This window comes from Halichoerus grypus, chromosome 3 (genome assembly GCF_964656455.1).
Source record: "Halichoerus grypus chromosome 3, mHalGry1.hap1.1, whole genome shotgun sequence".
NCBI classification, from domain to species: Eukaryota; Metazoa; Chordata; class Mammalia; order Carnivora; family Phocidae; genus Halichoerus; species Halichoerus grypus.
In genome coordinates, this window is record NC_135714.1 from 168,252,034 (window position 1) to 168,272,555 (window position 20,522).

General features: G+C 38.8%; 1 protein-coding gene across 4 annotated transcripts in view; it reads right to left on the reverse strand.

The window, feature by feature from the left end:
* The window catches only part of PSD3 (pleckstrin and Sec7 domain containing 3), a 586,658-nt gene that overhangs the window by 426,957 nt on the left and 139,179 nt on the right, over positions 1-20,522 (reverse strand). For all 4 annotated transcript variants that reach the window (XM_078069537.1, XM_078069538.1, XM_078069540.1 and 1 more), the window contains exon 2: positions 15,578-15,686. In XM_078069537.1, the coding sequence (XP_077925663.1) occupies positions 15,578-15,686 (109 nt within the window). The remainder of the gene's footprint in view (positions 1-15,577; positions 15,687-20,522) is intronic.

Here is a 20,522-nt window from a genome sequence, read left to right on the forward strand (position 1 = left end):
GGCATCATACCTTCATTCACCTCTCCACTTGAGTCAGTGTTCTACTGTTCTCCACAACACCACTTGCATCTTCTCCCACAACAGAACGTTCTCCCCATTCTTTTCCATATATTCAAATACTACCTATCCTTTAAGACACGGAACACATTAGCATCCCTCCAAGACGCCTCTGATTACTATTTCATACGCTGCTCTGTTCTCTCCTCTCCTATATACAATATGATGACCACATATCCCTGATTTCCCACGCTGCTCCTGACCTCGACAGTCTGTCTCCTTTTAAGAGTGTATGTCTGTCTCTAGCAGGATCTTTAACATGGAATTAGTCATCTGTTCATGAGATTTAAACCAATTATCTGGCACTTAAATACATCATCTTCTATTTAATGGCTCCAAGCATGAATATCGTCTTGCTTACAAGTTCATCAGCTTCTTGTAAACAGTGATCAGCAGTATTAGGTACATAGCAAACACTCAATAAATATTTGTAGATATTATTTAAATGTATTAAACAAGAGAAACTTCTTTCCTGCCCCTACTTTCTTCTCTTATTTTTAATTACCTAGATATAAGAACCAAAGTTATACAAATCTCAGTTCTCAGCAAATTTTAGGGTACTTGCCATCACAAAGAATCTCTAGTCATTTTTCCTTTAAAAAGAACAGGGTCTCAAGCATCTTTTAAAAATTCTCTTCATTTTTACCAGGACTAACTCAAAGTTCACCAACGCTAGTTGTTCCAAGGACAACTAAAAAGACCATATTTTAAATATTTAACAATCTGTCATCAAAAGGGCAAACTCTCTAAATTGCTTTTCCTAGTACAGTTAGTTGGGTTTTACATTGAGCCATCCCTGTTCATTTGCTAGGGCCGCCCTCATAACCAACAGAAACATTTTTGTAAAATTATTTGCAAGTCTCCTGATATACTGAAATAAACTTATCTATTCCTTAAGATTTGACCCTGGCCTTGTTAACACCACTGTCTTATCAAGTGAATAAATACTGACTGGATACTCCAATATATGAACAGTACAGACACAACAAGGAAAAAAAATTGTTGGGGGAAAGCACAGATAACGTAGCAATGGATGAAAGGGTGCTTGGTCTTATTCACTGCTATTTTGTATCTTGCCAAGAAATCACTAATTCTACAATGTTGAAAGCAAATAGATCTTTTAATTTATGTTTCAATGTTTTTATGTATTTTTTACTTCGATCGTATTCCTGGCATTATAATTTCCCTTTGGATAAGAAAGGTTTGCTTGTTGAAGTTACACTGCAAGGAAAAAGGGGCAGGCTGGATGCTCCAATCATAATGGATAAAGAATTTAGACATTTCAGTATCCTGAGACACAGAAGACTGCCCCATCAAGAGTTTGCTTTCTTCCTAAGTTAATGGCCCTGTCATCAGCACCCTAATGCTACCAATGGAAAGGAACATGCATTAAATAATCTGATGCCTTAGGCCATATCTTCTTTCCTCCCAAAGGAAAATACAAGGAGGTATTGCACTGCATCAACACCTGTCAAAAAATAATGAACTACATGAGACCTAAAAAATCATACAGACCAACATAAAAATATTTTAAGTGGAAAAATTATGCCTTCAAATTATATTTCACACAACAGTCCAATATGTGAGACAGATAAAAGAGGGGATGCCTTTGGTTGACTGGGGTGGGGCATGGACTCATACCACCATCTCCTCATTCCCCAAAACCTCAGGGAAACAGAAAGATTTTGGTTTCAAGATTTAAAAAAAAAAAAAAATTTAAAAAGTGAACCCAAAAAGTTAAATAGTTTATCCAATATCATACTACCAATTAATGACAAAGTCAGGGGTGCCTGGGTGGCTCAGTCGGTTAAGCCTCTGCCTTTGGCTCAGGTCATGATCCCAGGATCAAGCCCCACATCGGGCTCCCTGCTCAGCAGGAACTCTGTTTCTCCCTCTGCCTGCTGCTTGCCCTGCTTGTGCTCTCTCTCTTTGTCAAATAAATAAAATCCTTTAAAAAAAAATGACGAAGTCAGAATTACAGTCCACTTTCATGTTGACTGGCAACTGGGGGTACAGTGACACCCCACTCTGATTCTCTGTAGAAACACAGGATATTGTGGGAAGACCTAGGCTCTGAAGTCACACTCAAGTTGGCATGCCAGTCCCATGCCTTACTTGCTGTGTAACCTAAGGTTAAATTATTTAAATCTCAGTGAGTCTCATCTATGAAATAACCCAGGGGGTGGGGAGACATTAATATCAAGAGGATTCTTCTGAGGTTTAAACTAATATAAAAATTTTCTAGTAGAGTATACGTTACATAATAAATGTGTAAAAATGTTCACTCGGGATTGAACCCAAAAAATTTAAGAAAAATATCCTACTCACGTTATTACCAGCCTGTATCATAATTTTTTTTTTTTTTAAAGATTTTTTTTATTTATTTATTTGAGACAGAGAGAATGAGAGAGAGAGTGCACATGAGAGGGGGGAGGGTCAGAGGGAGAAGCAGGCTCCCTGCTGAGCAGGGAGCCCGATGCGGGACTCGATCCAGGGACTCCAGGATCATGACCTGAGCCGAAGGCAGTCGCTTAACCAACTGAGCCACCCAGGCGCCCCAGCCTGTATCATAATTATAACAAGCGCAGCAACCAAAAACCTATCAGTTAAGGAACAATTTAGGACGTTCCACATTAATCTTTCAATTATTACATCTCCAATAATACTGACTTCTTTGGAAGTTTTTGCAAAATTTATATACAAGGAAAAAAAATAGCACCCCAGATTGGGTTTCATATATTATTTTAATGCATCTTATATTCAGACAGTATTATTATCAACAACCTACCAAAATGTCCATCTGAGGGTATAGTTGGTTAACTTTCTATTTCAAAAACTTCAGTGTTTTTTTGCCATAAAAATTTCAAAATCTTTAATTTCGTAACATCATGAGATTAAGACACAACAGATTTAAGACATGTTTGTACACCACTGGAATTTTTATAAACCTCCAGAATAGATTAGGCATAAAGAACAAAAGCATACTAACTGACCTCCAAAACAATCTGCAAGAAATCTGCCTGCAGGAAAAGCAAACAGAACTTGAGAACCTCTACTGAAAGTGTTCCACACTTTGTCCACCAGAGGGCAGTGTTGTCTCACTAGTAACAGAACTGCAGGAACAATTTAAAACTCAGGAATAAAATTCTGTATTTTCAAAATATTTCTTTCCAAGCTTTTGGGGGAAAAAAATATCTACTCATTGAAGGAAAACCTAGAAATCTGCCACTACGTATCTGTAATTAGGTTAAAATGATATCATAAAAGATGGTCCAGTTTTCAAAATCATTTTGTGCCTATGAATTAAACTTCTAGGTAAAGGATTATCCTAAAAGGAACAAAGACTCACCATGTCCAGTTCCACCTAGCCAAGCTCGCTGCAGTTCTGACCAGTCCCTCATCCTCACTCAGCCTGATGCTCTAAAGCTCAAGAAGGTGGTGGACAGTGGCAGGTGGAATAACGTTTCATCACATATTTTAAACCATTTCATAATACTTAGGGCACACTAGTCCTTGTATTAAATATTTACCCCACCATACCCATAAAAATATTCTCACTTAGCAGTAAATATACCCATAATTTTAGCTTGAGAGAGTCAGTCACTATCCTGTCCCAGTGACAAAAGCCCAGTGTGGGCTGCTAAGGGTTTAGGGGCACGGAATATGCAGACCACTTCTAGGTCATTTCAGGAAAATAGCAACCATCTACCCTGAGTCACAGGATCAAGAGGTTTAATCTAAACAACTTGACACATACACTTGTACACATCTGTACATCTGTCTATGCACACACACATTTCTCTATTTTATTGCATTCAGTTAAATCCTAATTTCTAGTTACTTCAGTCTTGATCTTACTAGATTCATCTACGGCAGGAATTACTCCCTCATTATTAAAATCCCTTCTCTCTTGTTCCCCAAATCTTTCTGTTCTGATTTTCCTCAAACACCACTCTCTCAGCCTGCCGTTTATTTTCTTTTTCTTCCAAGTGCCATCTTTTCATTTTGCACATGCTTCCTGGGCAATCCTACCCACCTCCAGAATGTCTTCTCTCTGGCCCAGACCTGTATGCCCACCTGCCCACCGTATGTCTCCATCTGAGTGTGCGACAGGCCTCTCAAACTCAACACGTCCAAATGTCACCATTCTTATTCTTACCCCCCACCTGCTCCTCCTTCGAAACTGTGCCTTGTTGGGGCGCCTGGGTGGCTCAGTTGTTAAGCGTCTGCCTTCGGCTCAGGTCGTGATCCCGGGGTCCTGGTATCGAGCCCCGCATCAGGCTCTCTGCTCAGCAGGAAGCCTGCTTCTCCCTCTCCCCCTGCTTGTGTTCCTGCTCTCACTCGCTCTGTCAAATAAATGAACAAAATCTTTAAAAAAAAAAAAAAAAAGAAAGAAAGAAAGAAAGACACTGTGCCTTGTCGAAAAGCACCACCATCTACGCAGCCGCCCAAGCAGATGCCACTCAGGGCCTCCCTCTTCTTCCTTTCCACATCCGTTCAGCAGCCAGCAGTGGTACCACACTCCCTGCAGGAAGCCTCTTCCCTCCGGTCTCCACTGCCTCAGTCCCTTCCTCCTCACAAGTCCCTTGCATTCCTATACGACTCTGCAGCAGAGACACTGGCCCATTTGTCCTCCTCCCTTACTAACAGAACTCCCAATTTTTAGCTGGACACATGGCCACTTGGAATAAAGATCACGTTTTCGGCATTCCCCTTGTAAATACGGCACCACATTATAAAAGATGAGCTCCAGCTGAGAGTGTTCTGTGGCCCTGTCTGCCCAATATCTTTAAATTACATAGAGCACATGCCCCTCTACCATTAATGCTCCTCCTGCACCTTCCAGCTCTCAAGAAGTATGGCAGAGCTCAAGCAACCACATCAGAAGAGAAATGTTCAAAGGATAGCAGACCAAAAAGTCCAAAGGAGTCAGGATCATCTGACTCTGTGGAATCAGCATATGAGCTCTAAATCATCGGGCCGGATTCCTTCCATGGAAAAGAAGAGTAAACTTTTATTTTGTCTAAGCCACTAGTGTGTACGTGTGCGTGTTTGTATGTGCGTGTACCTTCCTAACATGGTACACCACCTCCAAACTCACCTTTCCTTAACTGCACCCCAATCTCTATGCTACTTCCTATAAATCCCAAATGTGAAAAATCAGTCCATTATTTTAAAAAATCCATACTATCTATACTCCTTAGCATGTCATGTAAGACAGTTCACAACCTGGCCCTTGCCTTCCCCATTCTCCCCCCTTCCTCCCATGTTGATGCTCCTTGTTCTGAACAAGCCGTGTTCACAGTAACACATCTTTACATACGCTCCTTCCCCTGTCGGAAACATCTTTCTTCCCAGCACCCGCTCCGCCTTACCCTCAAAAACCCTGCTCGGATAATCACCTCTCCTAGAAGCCTTCCCTCCAGTCGATCTTAGGTGTGCTTCCAATCGCCTCCCAAATCTCACTGTTCTTCCTTCCATTATAGCAAGTCGCATATTGTGTTAACAATCATCGTATTATTTGTCTGTTTCCCCCACTGGTCTTCAGTCAGACTCTATGCTTTATTTCTGTATCTCCAGCCTAGCAACTATAGATATTTATTATATGTTGAAAAAGCAAATACCCAGAAGTGCCTTTACTTGCCTTGAAGGAAGTTTTTGGCATCTGGTACCCGGCACAAATGAAAATCCAGGCTTCCTGATTCTTCGCCCAGGCCTGTTTCCAATACATCAGCATTTCCCCAGCTATGTTCCAATAACATCCATGGAGGGAAGTTAATAATGTTAATAACATGTGGGTTTCCAGCCACTCCAGACGACTTTCAGTTCCACTAACCTGTCAAAGTCCTTCCACCTTGTCTCCCAACCCTGCTGGCTACCTTCTGCCTGGAAGCTCTTCTCCCTCAGCCTCGCCCTCCGTCCGGACCCCACCCTCCATCCGTGAGCCCCCACCACCAGCTCCTTCCCGGGGAGGACTCTCTACTCTCCCAATACTTTCAAAATCCTCTACACTTTGGCTGAACATTACCCTGAAACTCACGAGTCTCTACAATTTCCTTTATTCTTTCTAAAAATAAAGGTTTCGCCTCTCAAAATTTTTGAGCACTTGCCTTTCCTGTTTTTCCAAGATTACCTAGAGTGGATCTGTACTTTATCTGTAAATCTGCTCAGCCTCTCAGGACACAATCCCTCACAGTTGAAATTCACGTAAAAGGAGCAAGTTGAGTTCTTCCTGGGCTTTTGCTTCTTAGCACTGTTTGCTCTACCATTTCCAACAAGGCAATTGCTTTCAGTGATAGGACAAACGCAACCAAGCTGGAGTTTTGTATCTCCACTTTATCTCTGAAATCTCTTAACATGACCTCCCGCACCCTTAGAAAGGAGCAAATCCTCCCCTTGTCCTCTTGTCAGATGCCACACAGTTACTGCACTCACCCCTCAAGAGCAGGACCGCTCACAGTGCAATCTGAGAACCACCTGGGTCTGAATCATCTAGGGCATTCAATACAGTACTAGATGTTCAGGTCACACACCAAAATCAGAATTACTGGGGTGAAGTTCAAGAATCCAAACTGGTTTTTCAGCTTTACTGAGATATAACAGACAGTAAAATTATAAGATTTTAAAATGCACAAGTGATATTTTATATATGTATACACTGTGAAAGGAAGTATTTGAGTTTTTAACATGCATTCCAAGCATCCAAAGTGCCAATATATCTCTGCTAGCAAGGCAGGACAGGGCTGGACAAAACGGGCCACAGAATCCTCAGAAACTGTTACCTGAAGCCTGAAGCAGCTGCCTTCATTCTTCCTAAGTATATAATACAAAGACTATCATCTAAGTATGTCATGAAGTGGGAAAGGTTTGTAGAGTTCCTAGAATTTGTAGAGAACAATTAAATTAGTATTTCTAGGGGAGATTCACAATGATGATTTTCAAAACTGCCACAGGGCAATCTGATATGCTTAAGAACCACTGCTTTAAAATAGCAATTCTTGGGGGGCCTGAGTGGCTCAGTCAGTTAAGCAGCCGACTCCTGATTTCAGCTCAGGTCATGATGATCTCAGGGTCTCGAGATGGAGCCCTGCAGGGGGCTCTGAGCTCAGTGCAGCGTCTGCTTGAGATTTTCTCCCTCCCCCTCTCCCACCCCCACATCCTCCCCCTCTGCCCCTCCCCCTACTTGCCTGGTGTTCTCTCTCTCAAATAAATAAAATCTTAAAAAAAAAAATAGCAATTCTCAACTTCGTAAGAGCAAAAATGCCTTTAATTTTATAACAAATATTTTACAATGCCTCCTCTATTATCATAAAGTGACATTCAAAAATAATATAACCTGACTAAATATAAATTCAAACTAATCAATAATTTATGGAATGTAGTACATTCAGCAGTTTACTAAATGCAATACAAAAAATTAAAATGATTTTCATTATGTAAATGATTGGGTTAGTCAGATGCTTGCTTGCACCTAAACACAGAGTCCCCCGGATGGCAAGGCTCGAAGACAGATAACAGGTGTGTGGAGCTGATGACTCAACAGCATGAACACCACCTGTGGGACACGGTATTTTGAAATGGTGAACAATTTTTAGTAAACTTCCGAACTAAGTAAAATCTTCCCTTGGTTCACATGATAGTTATAGTCCTAGGAAATGCAATGATATTTAAAATAATGCAAAAAACATTTTGTTTAGATGTCCTAAGTCCAGGGGCGCCTGGGTGACTCAGCTGGTTAAGCGTCTGCCTTCAGCTCAGGTCACAATCCCGGAATCATAGGATTGAGCCCCACATCACAAGGAGCCTGCTTCTCCCTCTCCCTGCCGTTCCCCCTCCTTGTGCTCTGTCAAATAAATAAATAAAATCTTAAAAAAAAAAAAAAAAGAATTAGTCAGCTTCTTCCTCACACATAAGCAAAAAATAACTTAACATGATCACAGACCTAAATCTAAGAGTTAGGACTATAAAACTTAGAAGACAATATCAGGAGTAAATCTTCTTGACCTTAGATTAGGCACAAGCTTCTTAGATATGATACTAAAAGCACAAGCAACAAAAGAACAGATAAATTGGACTTGACCAAATTTCAAAATTTTGTGCTGCAAATGATACTATCAAGAAAGTAAAGACAATCCACAAAATGTGAGAAAATATTTTCGAATAATGTACCTATATACAGAATATACAAAGAACTCTTAAAACTCAATCATAAAAAGACAAACCAATTAAAAACTGGGCAAAGAATCTGAATAGACATTTCCCCAAAGAAGAAATAAATAAGCCAATAAGCATATGAAAAGATGATCAACATCATTAGTCATTGAGGAAATGCAAAACAAAACCACAATGAGATTCTACTTCACATCCACTAGAATGGATATAATAAAAAAGATAATTATAAGTGTTGACTAGAATGTGGAGAAATGAGAACCCTCGTACACAGTTGATGGGAATATAAAATAGTACAACCGCTATGGAAAAAATTTTAGAAGTTCCTCAAAAGGTTTAACATAGAATCACCATATGATCTAGCAATTCTACTTCTAGGTACAGACCCAAAAGAAATGAAAACATACACCCACACAAAAACCTATACGTAAATGTTCACAAAACCATTATTCATAATAGCCAAAAAGTGGAAGCAACCCAAATATCCATCAAATGATGAAGAGATAAATAAAATGTAGTCTTATCATATAATAGAATATTATTCTGCAATTTTTTATTTTGGAATGAAGTAGTGATACATGCTACAGCATGGATGAAAACAACACAATAAGTAAAAAAAAAACCTAATCACAAAAGACCACATATTATATGATTCCAGTTATTTGAAGTGATTAGAATAAGCAAATCTATAGAGACAAAAAATAAATTACTGGTTGCCTACTGAAGTGAGGAGGAGATACAGAGTGACTGCTAGGGCATGCAGTCTTTTCTTTTTAGGATGATGAAAATATTCTAACTTAACTGGGGTGATGTATGTACAACTCTGTGAACATACTAAAACCACTGAATTTTACATTTTAAATGGGTTAACTATGTGGTATTATAAGATATATCTCAATAAAGCTATTAAAAAGCAATACCACTTCTGGGTATATCCAAAGGAAATGAAAAAATTATCTCAAAGTGATATCTGCACCCCCATGCTCACTTGCAGTATTTACAGTAGCCAAAACATGGAAAGAACTGAAGTGTTCATCAACAAATAAATGGATAAAGAAAATGTGGTATATATAATGGAAGGAAGGAGATCTGCCATTTGCAACAACATGGATGGACCTTAACAGCATTATGCTAAGTGAGACAGAGACAAGTACCACACATCATCTCACGTTTACGTAGAATCTAAAAAAGTCAACTCCTAGAAACAGAGTAGACTGGTGGTTACCAGGGGCTAAGGGATGGGAAATGGGGAGATGTTGGTCAAAGGGTATAAACTTCCAGTTAAAAAAATGAGTAAGTTGTGGGGATGTAAAGTACAGCATGGTGACCACAGTTAACAATACCGTACTGCATAGTTGAAATTTGCTTAGAGAGTAGATCTTAAATGCAATCATCACAAACAAAAAAAAAAAAAAAAGAAGAAAAGAGAAAGAAATAGTAACTATGTGAGGTATGGATGTGCTAATTAAATGTGGTAATCACTTCACAATATATACATATATCAAGTAATCACACTGTATACCTTAAAGTTACACAAAGTTATTTGTTAATTATATGTCAATAAAACTGGAGAAAAAAGAATTATTTGGGCTTCTGGGTTACTGTGACAGACAAGGACACAAGTTTTCCTCCTCTCCTTTTCTAAGTCCTATTTAAATGAAAATAAATTTTCAAAAGAAAATAAATTTGTTAATGATACTGAGAAAAAGAGGAACATTATTAAGCCAGAAATTTTAATGAGTTTGTCAGACTGAAAGGGATGGATGGGGTTATAATCACAGACAAAATAAAGCAGAAATCACAACCAAGACCCAATCCTGAAGGTTGCAGATATCCCCATGGTAAAGCCACAGAGAAGCTAAAAGCCCAGAGCTGACAGGTGTCCATATCTAGAATGGGAAACAGAACAGATGTCACTGTGATTAACTGAAGAATTACCTACAAAACAGCTTCCTATGTTGGCCCCTCTCCCACCACCCTCCCTACCTAGAGGCTTGCTGGCATCAAAGCACTTAGCCAGAGTATAAAGGCAGCCCACCTACCTACCCCTGTACCAGTCCACAAATCTCAACTCACCAAGATTCTTCTCAGGCCTTCTCTATTTACAAGGAAGAGGCCTGCTTGGGATGCACTCCACACACAGAGAAAAGTTCTAGCTATCTCTATTTGGGAATACAGTCTCTTTTGTTTTACGATTTTATTTATTTATTTGACAAGAGAGAGACACAGCGAGAGAGGGAACACAAGCAGAGGGAGTGGGAGAGGGAGAAGCAGGCTCCCCGCTGAGCAGGAACCCCGACGCAGGACTTAATCCCAGGACCCTGGGATCATGACCTGAGCCAAAGGCAGATGCTCAACAACTGAGCCACCCAAGCGTCCGAGGAACTCAGTCTTTTATTCATGTGTATGAATGGGAAAAAAAACAACTCCAACAGACATTTGAGGAAAAACAGTGGCTTCCAAGAGAAGCTCCAAAATTGAATAAAATAGAACTGACCCTGGATGAAGTCGAAATTACAGAAACAGAAGGTAATCTTAGAAAAACAATTTTATTCTAGTGAATTCTTTAGAGAGAGTCTCTAGACATAATAATGCATATATAAAAGAACAGGTTAAAATGGAAACTAAGTGATCAGAGATTGGGAAAGAAATTATAAATAGAATTATCAAAGTGAAACTTTTATTAGAAAGAATAGAAGGTAATATTTTAAAATAGGAGAGAAAAATTAAGAGACACTGATGATTAATCTATATTCTTTTTATTTTCTGTTAAGTTATATTTGGTTCTTAATATGTATGTCCAATTTCACACTTTCCTCTTTCATCATAATGTCGTCTTTTCCCTTTTTTCTCTTTTAAACAAACCAATTTTACAATTTCAGAATATTCCATCTCTAGTTCTTTGGGTCTTAATTCCCTATTTGTTGTGAATGTTGACTTCCCCTCCTTCCATGCAAGTTCCTTCCTTTTTGCAATTTATACCATTTTATTGTGAGTTGATTAATGTTATGGATTACTGATTTATTTATTAATATGAGAGTTCTCTTATGTCCTGAGCTGTGAAACGATCGATCCCTCAGTGGTTTTGCATTTACTTTGACAATAATTTGTGGGTTTTCCCTTGTCTGTGAAACTGAAAACTAAAGGATACCTCATTTAAAATGGAGTGGGGAGGCCAGAAGGGGAGCTCTCATGCCCTACTACTGGTCAATTGTAGACGCCAACAGGAAGGGAGGTATTGTGCTTTCCCAACAGGAAGAAGCCTACTTTACGATTCCAGCAGGAGAAAGGAAGAATTTCTGATTGGCCAGCAATAAGCTCAACCAATAATACCACGACTCAACCAATGAGAAACTGTCACCACCCTAAACTCTCACTTTCTTCCAATGGACTTCTGTTCAAAGCAGCCCCTCCCAACTTCCTTTTTCTCTATAAAGTAAGGTTCCTCTCCTTTGATCTTTGGACTTCTACCTTTTGCCATACTTTGCGTGTCCCAAATTACAATTCCTCTGCTATTCCTGAATAAACTGATTTTGCTGGTAAAATAACTGGCTCTTTTAAGGTCAACAAGTCCAACACCAGTTTTGTGTCAATTTCTAGAAATCATGTGAAGATACAGTTGGATCTCTACCCCCTCTGTGCTGCAGCCTTGGGTTTCAGTTCCACTTGAGTGGCTTTCCCCCCCTCAGAGCTCTGGAAAATCGGTATATCAATCCCCAGTCCCTTTACCTCCTCCCTGCCCTCCACTTCATTCTAAAGCTCTAAACTACGCACCCTTGGGCAAGTTCTTTAATATTTCTGAAGTGCATTTCTTCACCTACTTACCTTAAAAATTAGTTTATAAATCAATAAAGAACATAGGAGTAAGATTTTGTCAACTTCTAAGAGTTAATATAAGAAGCCAATTCCCCTTCTTAGCATCCCACAGGCCCTTTTACTTCCTCACATACTCCCTAAGTCACTTGTTCTCCCTGTAAGTTGAGGACCAGAGTTTTACTCTTCTTCAAAGACTTTCTCAAGCATTTCTCCTTCCAGATTTTGATAAAAGACCAACTGACCGTGGTCATCTGATACTGCCTTACAAACACTTCAAAAAACATACTTTCCCAAAATGAAGCCACCCTTCTGTTAAAGTATACTTTATCTGACTAGTTTAGAAAAGCCATGCTGGTCATCTACGTGTGGCAACCTAAAGAGGAAAAGTGTGGTAAGTGGAAGTCTGAAAGGCATTGTCACCCAAACACTAATTAATACAGGCCTATGGTTAGCCCCCGTGAGGTTCCTATGATACCTCTTTCTATCTCTCTGAAGTTCAATGCAGCTCCATACACATTCCAACAGCCAACTGGGATGGAAGACGAGAACCACAGCCTCATTAAGTCACAGCACAACTGAAGTCACACGTAGCCCAAAGCCTCTCAACAATCACCAACTACTGCTCTCGCCCTTGAGAAGCTCGTGAAAGCTGCAGCTCCCAGAAAGCAGAGTGAACACAGAAACCAGAGAAGCACAGTCATCACTTTCCTTTCACTATATTGATGAACAAATAATGAGAATCTAGATCTTAATTCCAAGCCATCTTCCCACAATTCACATGTTCTCCTGTACCCCATCCAACACCCTAAGTCTTGTCACTGATTCAAAAATCCCTGCAATAAGCTATAGCGTGCAAATAGTCTTGACTTGTTTTCCCTAGAACCTCCCACCTACGACTCCTGTTAAGTCCCTGCTCAATGGCGAAGTCTAAGCCTTCTCTCCCTGTAGCAGCGAAACTTTCCTTGGGCCTAACTGAGGAATCACAAACCAAGTGACTTTACCTGATCTGAATATGTCATTATTAGGGTACCACCCCTCAGGTGATGGCACCTATTACTGGGGATGCATCCATTTCTCCAGCAGGCTGTTTCTGGAGCACCTAGTTTAAGTCACTTATTTAATTCACATTTTTAAAAAATATTTTATTTATTTATTTGACAGACAGAGACACAGAGAGAGAAAGCACAAGCAGGGGGAGCGGGAGAGGGAGAAGCAGGCTTCCTGCCGAGCAGGGACCCCGATGCGGGGCTCAATCCCAGGACTCTGGGATCATGACCTGAGCCGAAGGCAGACGCTTAACTGACTGAGCTACCCAGGCGCCCCTAATTCACTTTTTTTTTAAGGAAAAAAAACCTTTGTGGGAAGAGGTATGTCTATCAATCAAATTAAAATAAAACACTGTCCTATTCTCTCTACTACCTTACCCTGCGGTATTCTGAATTTGGGCAGTGTTTTGATGACAGATGACTAGTCTACGTAAAGAAACTTCTGTTTTTGAAATGAAAAAAATATGCCATAATTTTTTGTAAAGATATGAGAAGAAAAAGATACGAAAAAGATATAAACTTGCATCTTAACCACCCTCCTGTGGTAAGCAACAGCTTCTGCTGCTCTATTCCAATTTCCAGATCAATCCTTCTTGATTTTCCACTTCCTTTTGCACACCTGGATAATGTGCAAACTCTTTATCTTGCCTTAGAAGGCCCTACATGATTTTGCCCCTTTTTAAATGATTATCTTGCTAAACTTCTCTCTCACTGAGATACTTTGTTAACCAACCAGGCTAGTCTCCTTCCTGTCCTTCAAACAATTTTTATTTTCTGCCACCACACCCTTGCTCATACCATTCCCTCCAATCTGAAATGCCCTCCCCAAAAACCATACTAATCAGAACACTGGTCATTCTTTATGAAAAAGTTCAACTTCTATCTCCTCCATGAAGTCACAGCTGAAAATGATTATTCCCTCCCTCTAGTCACTTACAGATCTGTTTTTCCCTGACCACAGAATAAGCTCCTAATGGAAGAACTGTATCTGTACTTCTTTGCATCCTCACAGTCCCCAGTACAGGTGACTACACACAGTAAGTGTTCTTTAAACGTATTTATTCAATGAATGTATACATACTTTCACACCTGCAGAACAACATCACACTAGAAACAAATCATACTAACCATTTTTACCAAGGCAAATAAAAACAGGTTTAAAATGTCATTAAAATGTCATTCTGATTTGCCTCAGGTACACAGGTATACTCAAAACCTGTTAAGTAAGGAAGAACCAAATTCACCCACCAAGTCAGAGAACTATGCAGACATTTGATATTATTTCTACATAGTAAAGAAAAAATCATTTTTTATCAAAGTAAAAAAATAGCTTAATCAGCATAAAATCACAATGTGACATGCGAAGTTAAAACAATGTCAAGAAGGAGTTTTTTGTGGGGTTTTTTTGGGTTTTGTTTTGTTTTGTTTGTTTGAGAAGGAGTTTTAAATAGTCTTGGTTGAATCAGTACTTCCTGTCTGAGAAATAGTGAATAATGATTTAAGTGCCCCAAACCTCAACCCCAGAATAGTTAAATATTTATGCTGAGTGATAAATAGCAAATTGGGGCACTCTAATAAAAGCAGAATGATTTTTAAAAAATAATCAAGCTGGTTTATACTTCATTAAGAGTCCTCAACTAATGAAATATCTAATAAGTATTCATGATTAGGGCAAAAGAAATTCTTAAATGGCTGCAGATACACTACATTCTTGCTATCCCCAAATATTATGAGGTCCATCACATATTCCTATCTAACAAAGAAGTCCAAAATGCAGTTATTATTTGATTTTTTTTCAACTGAACAACAACTACATTAGGTCAGATTCCTTGTCTACCCATAACAAAAATCAGCGTCAGACAGTGACAGAATCGAGGAGAGTCAGGACTGTACTTCAAACGTCAGGGACATGGTGATGATGATGATGATTACAATAAATAATAACATCAGCAAACACTTTTATAGCACTTATTACATGCCGCATGTGGCTCTAAGATCTTTATATATGTCAATTTATTTAAAACCTTAAGAGAACTCCGAGACATGTGTAACTGCTTTATTTATAACCTGTCTAATCCCATTTACAGATGACAGCACTGAGGCACAAACAGATTAGCCTACTCACGTCACAAACTTCATAAGCTACAAGACCAGAATTCAAATGCAGGAAGTCTAGCTCCAGAGCCCAGGCTCCTGAGCACATGCAGTATCCCTTTCCTAGCTAACTCCCAAGACACACTAATATCCCCTTTATCACCTACTGAGTACTTCTCCACCCTCACTGCTGCCTTCCTCCTCTTTGAAACCTGCTCACTTTTAATTTTTCTTCAAAACAAACTTTCTAAGAAATACTGGACGTGATTCTTATAGCCAGTTCTGGGTAATTTCAAATCAGTTCTTGGTTTGAAGAATTCTCAGCTTCTGAGATACGAAAATTCAGTAGCACTTCACATCTGTTACCTGAAGGAAGAGGGTCAGGAAACACTTACTAGTATCTGGAGGTTTCTCTTCAGATCTGCCAAATAAAAACTCATATTTGGCCTTGGCAACACTCTGGGAATGCGCTGATGCATTGTTAACCCAAACAAATGTCTCTGCCTGCAAAATTAAAACATAACAAAGACATCATTTAAAACATATCATAAAAAATACACCATAAAGCAAACCAACCACAAGAGAATGGTTAGAATGACATATCTACCTGACAGAATGCTACACAGCCATTAAAAATGAAACATGAAAAATATAACACAGCAAAAAGCAAAATACAAGATGATCACTGCAAGATTACAATTACATAGAAAAATAAACATATATCTATAGGGGAATAAGAAAAATATGAAAACTTCGGTTTGATGGGAGGGCAGAACTGTGGTACAGTATCTTTTTTAAATTAAAGTATAGTTGACATAGAACATATTAGTTTCAGGTATACAACACAGTCATACAAAATGCTCACTATGATAAATGTATTTACCACCTGTCATCATACAAAGTTATTCCAACAGTATTGACTATATTCCCTACACTGTAATTTTCATCCCCATGACTTATTTTATAACTGGAAGTTTGACCTCTTAATCCCCTTCACCTATTTAGCCCATCCTCTCACCCCTCTAGCAACCACCAGTTTGTTCTCCGCATTTATGTTCTCTGCACTTATCTCTATTTCTGGGTATATTTGTTTGTTTGTTCACTGATTTTGTTTTTTAGATTCTACATATAAGTGAAATCATATGGCATTTGTCTTTGACTTATTTCACTTAGCGTAATACACTCTAGGTCCATCCATGTTGTCGTAAATGGCAAACTTTCCATCCTTTTTATGGCTATTATTCCATTGTACATATATACCACATCTTATTAATCCATTCATCTTGGATGGGTACTTGGCTTGCTTCCATATCTTGGCTATTAGAAGTAACACTGCAATAAACATAGGGGTGCATATATCTTTTCAAATTAACATTTTTGTTTTCTTCTTCCAGAGCAGAATTCCTGGATTACACAGTACTTCTATTTTTAATTTTTTGAGGAACCTCCATACTGTTTTCCATAGTCGTTGCACTAATTTACATTCCCACCAACAGTGCATGAGGGTTCCCTTTTCTCTACATCCTCACTAACACTGTTATTTCTTGTCTTTTTTATAATAGTCATTAGCCATTCTGTCTGTGGGAGGTGATGTCTCATTGTGATTATAATTTGCATTTCTCTGATGATGAGTGATGTTGAACATCTTTTCATGTGTCTCTTAGCCATCTGTATGTCTTCTTTTGGAAGAACATCTATTCAGGTGCTTTGCCCAATTTTTAATCAATTATTTGGGGCTTTTTGGAGTTGAGTTCTATGAGTTCTTCATATATTTTGGATATTAACCCCTTATCAGAGATATCATTTGCAAATATCTTCTCCCATTCAGTAGGTTACCTTTTTGTTTTGTTGATGGTTTCTTTTGCTGTGCAGAAGTTTTTTAGTTTGCTGTCCCAATAGTTGAGTTTTTGCTTTTGTTTCCCTTGCCTGAGGAGACAGATCCAGAAAAATATTGCTAAGGGCACTGTCCAAGAGCTGACTGCCTATGTTTTCTTTCAGGAGTTTTTTGGTTCCAGGTCATACATTTTCGTCTTCTATCCATTTTGAGTTTATTTTTGTGTATGGTGTAAGAAAGTGGTCTGGTTTCATTCTTTTGCATGTTGCTGTCCAGTTTTCCCAAAACTATTTACTAAAGAGATGGTCTTTTTCCCAGTGTACATTCTTGCCTCCTTTGTCATAGATTTGTTGACCATATAAGTGTGGATTTTTTTCTGGGCTATCTATCCTGTGCAATTGATCTACATGTCTATTTTTGTGCCAGGACCATACTGTTTTGAGTACTATAGCTTTGCAGTGTATTCTGAAATCTGCGGCTGTGACACCTCCAACTTTGCGCTTCTTTCTCAAGATTGCTGCCATTCAGGGTCCTTTATGGTTCCATATAAATTTTAGGATTGCTTGTTCTGGTTCTGTGAAAAGTACTATTGGTATTTTGATAGGGACTGCATTGAATCTGTAGACTGTTTTAGGTCAGTATGGACATTTTAACAACATTAATTCTTACAGTCCATAAGTATGGTCTATCTTTCCATTTATTTGTGTCATCTTCAATTTCTTTCATCAATGTCTTATAGTTTTCAGAGTACAGGTCTTTCACCTCCTTGGTTAAATTTATTCCTAAGTATTTTATTCTTTTTGATGTTATTGTAAATGGGACTATTTTCCTAATTTCTCTTGCTGCTAGTTCATTATTACCGTGTGTATTAATTTTGTATCCTGCAACTTTCCTGAATTCATTTATCAGTTCTAATAGTTTTTTAGTGGACTCTTTAGGTTTTCTCTATATAATACCATGTCATCTGCAAACAGTAACAGTTCTACTTCTTCCTTACCAATTTGGATGTCTTTTATTTTTTTTCTGGACTGAATGCTGCAGCTAAGACTTCTAGTACTATGTTGAATAAAAGTGGCGAGAGCTGACATCCTTGTCTTGTTCCTAGTCTTAGAGAAAAAGCTTTTGGCTTTTCACCATTGAGTATGATGTTAGCTGGGGGTTGCTGGAATTTTTTAAATTAAATTTATGTTACTTTTCTGCAATTAGAAAACTGTATTTTATTTTTAGATGTATCATTTTCCAAATGATTATCATTACCTCACAGCACAGAGTAAGAATATTTGTGCATAGGTTCTACTAAAATATGCCAACAAAAAGTAGTCTTTCCCCAAAAGAGACCATACTTTTTATATAATCAGGAACACCATTCAGCCAAAGAGGGGGCACAGAGTAGAAGTGCCAGTCATCCCATTTATACTAATTGTCCTAAATTTAAGCATATGTCCCAGTGTTCTTTGGAATTCCTTAAAGTCCCCTATTTGAAAGAAAAGCTACAAAAGTAACTGTGAACGGAGTTCACATCATGATTCGGAATTCCTATGACCTTCTTCCTGGCGAGTGCCTACCTTCTCTTGCCTAGGATTAATTAAAATAAAAAATAAGTAACAGGCAGAAATTGGAAAACACAGAGAAATCTGACCTAGTTCAATCAAACAGCCATTCTTCTGCCACTTTACCTTGAACTCAAAAATCAACCAGGATCCAGACATTGCCCTCACTGGTTTCCACCCTCTAATTATGAGACATCTTTTCTCATGTCTGAGGAGCAAACCTGACCATTCACTTTGAGAGAAAAACACAAAGGGTTTTATCAGCAACCAGGCAACTACTTCAAAGAGGGAAATCTTATGATTTCTATTATATTCTTTGGAGCAGAAATGATTGACAGTAGTGAGAAGGCCCATGATGGGGTTATGATTAACTCCATCACCCTACTGCAGACCAGTTCAACGGGCAGGCTTCTCTTTGTTCTTTAATACCAATATCAAAGAGCTAGCCTGTACAATTTTGAGATAACAATTTATTTCTAAAAATAGCTCTACAATCACTTAATGTTTATAATGTGTAATATTTATCTTTATGGTAAAGGTGCACACTCCTCTTGGAGTTACATGCTTGATAATCGCAGGCTGTTGATCAACCTTTTCCCCATAACAGAGGAAATATCAACGTTTTGATGTGTTTAGGGAGCTTCAGACTGGTAGAAGAGGAACGCGGTGCCCTAATTTAGGTAGAGTGGTTACGGAAGGCTCTCTGAGGAACTAATACTTGCAGAGATGAGAAGGAGGAGAGGCTGGGGAGGGACAGAAACCCCCATCATCTAAGCAGAGGGAAGGTCATACACAATGGCCTTAAAGCATGAAAGGATTAGGCTTTTCAAATGATTGAAAAGTCCATGTGGCCACAGAATAGTGGGTAAATGGGAAACTAGAGACTGACCAGGAAAATAACACAGCAGAAAGTAACACTGTAAACCAGACAGGGGCCAAACATACAAGGTGTGTAAGTCAAGGAAAGGTTTAATGGGAAGCCAGTGAAGGGTTTGAAATACACAGTGATCACTAACATTTTTTAAAGGTCATCCATTTAAACTTTTAAAAGAGCATATGATTGTTAAAGGAAAATGGACTGAAATGAGTCAAGAGGAAGTAGACACCAGTTAGGAGCCCAAGCTAGAGAGTATGGAAGCTTAGAGTAGAAAAATGGCAATAAAAATAGGCAGAAGTAGATGAATTTTAAATATATTTTGTAGGGAGGATCTACATAAACTTTCGATAAATTGGGTTTAAGCAATGAGAGACAGGGAGAAATCAGGGATAATTATAATGAATCACATTTACTAACCACTTAGTCCCAGCAAATCATTGCTCTAATGCAGCAGAGAAACTTAGCATGTCTGACTCCATATTGCTTCTACTTCCATTGGTACTGTGACTTACAGCTTAGAAACTTCTGCTTACCCCTGCACACAGGCATGTTACAGCTAAGATTTGCAAAAACTGTTTTCTATCCAAAATCTACCTCACCCAGGGAAATAAGGAAGTATGTACAAAATGACTCTGCTATGTTCAAGAATGACATGACCAGATTCCTGTATGCAAAGATCAACTGACCCAAGGACAAAGTTACACAACCTTCTTCAGATGTTTACAGACATCAGTCACCTTTTGACTCCAACCCTCTCCTACTTCCCCCTCTTCCTAACATAAAAGAATCTCAAATCTCATGCCTGGGGAGATGGTTCTTTGGGACAATACTCCTAATCCACCATCAGTTTGCTGGCTTTCTAAATAAAATTGCTTTCCTTGCCCAAACATCTTGCCCTTGACTTACTGCTCTATCATGTGGCCAGTGGACAAACTTGGACTTGGTCACACTAATGCAATACATGGGATATCTCACTTAACACTCAGAACAATCATACAAGGCGGGCACTACTATCATCCCAGTCTCATACGTAGAGAAAGAAGCAATGAGTGGGTAACATGTCCAAGGTTATAAAGCCA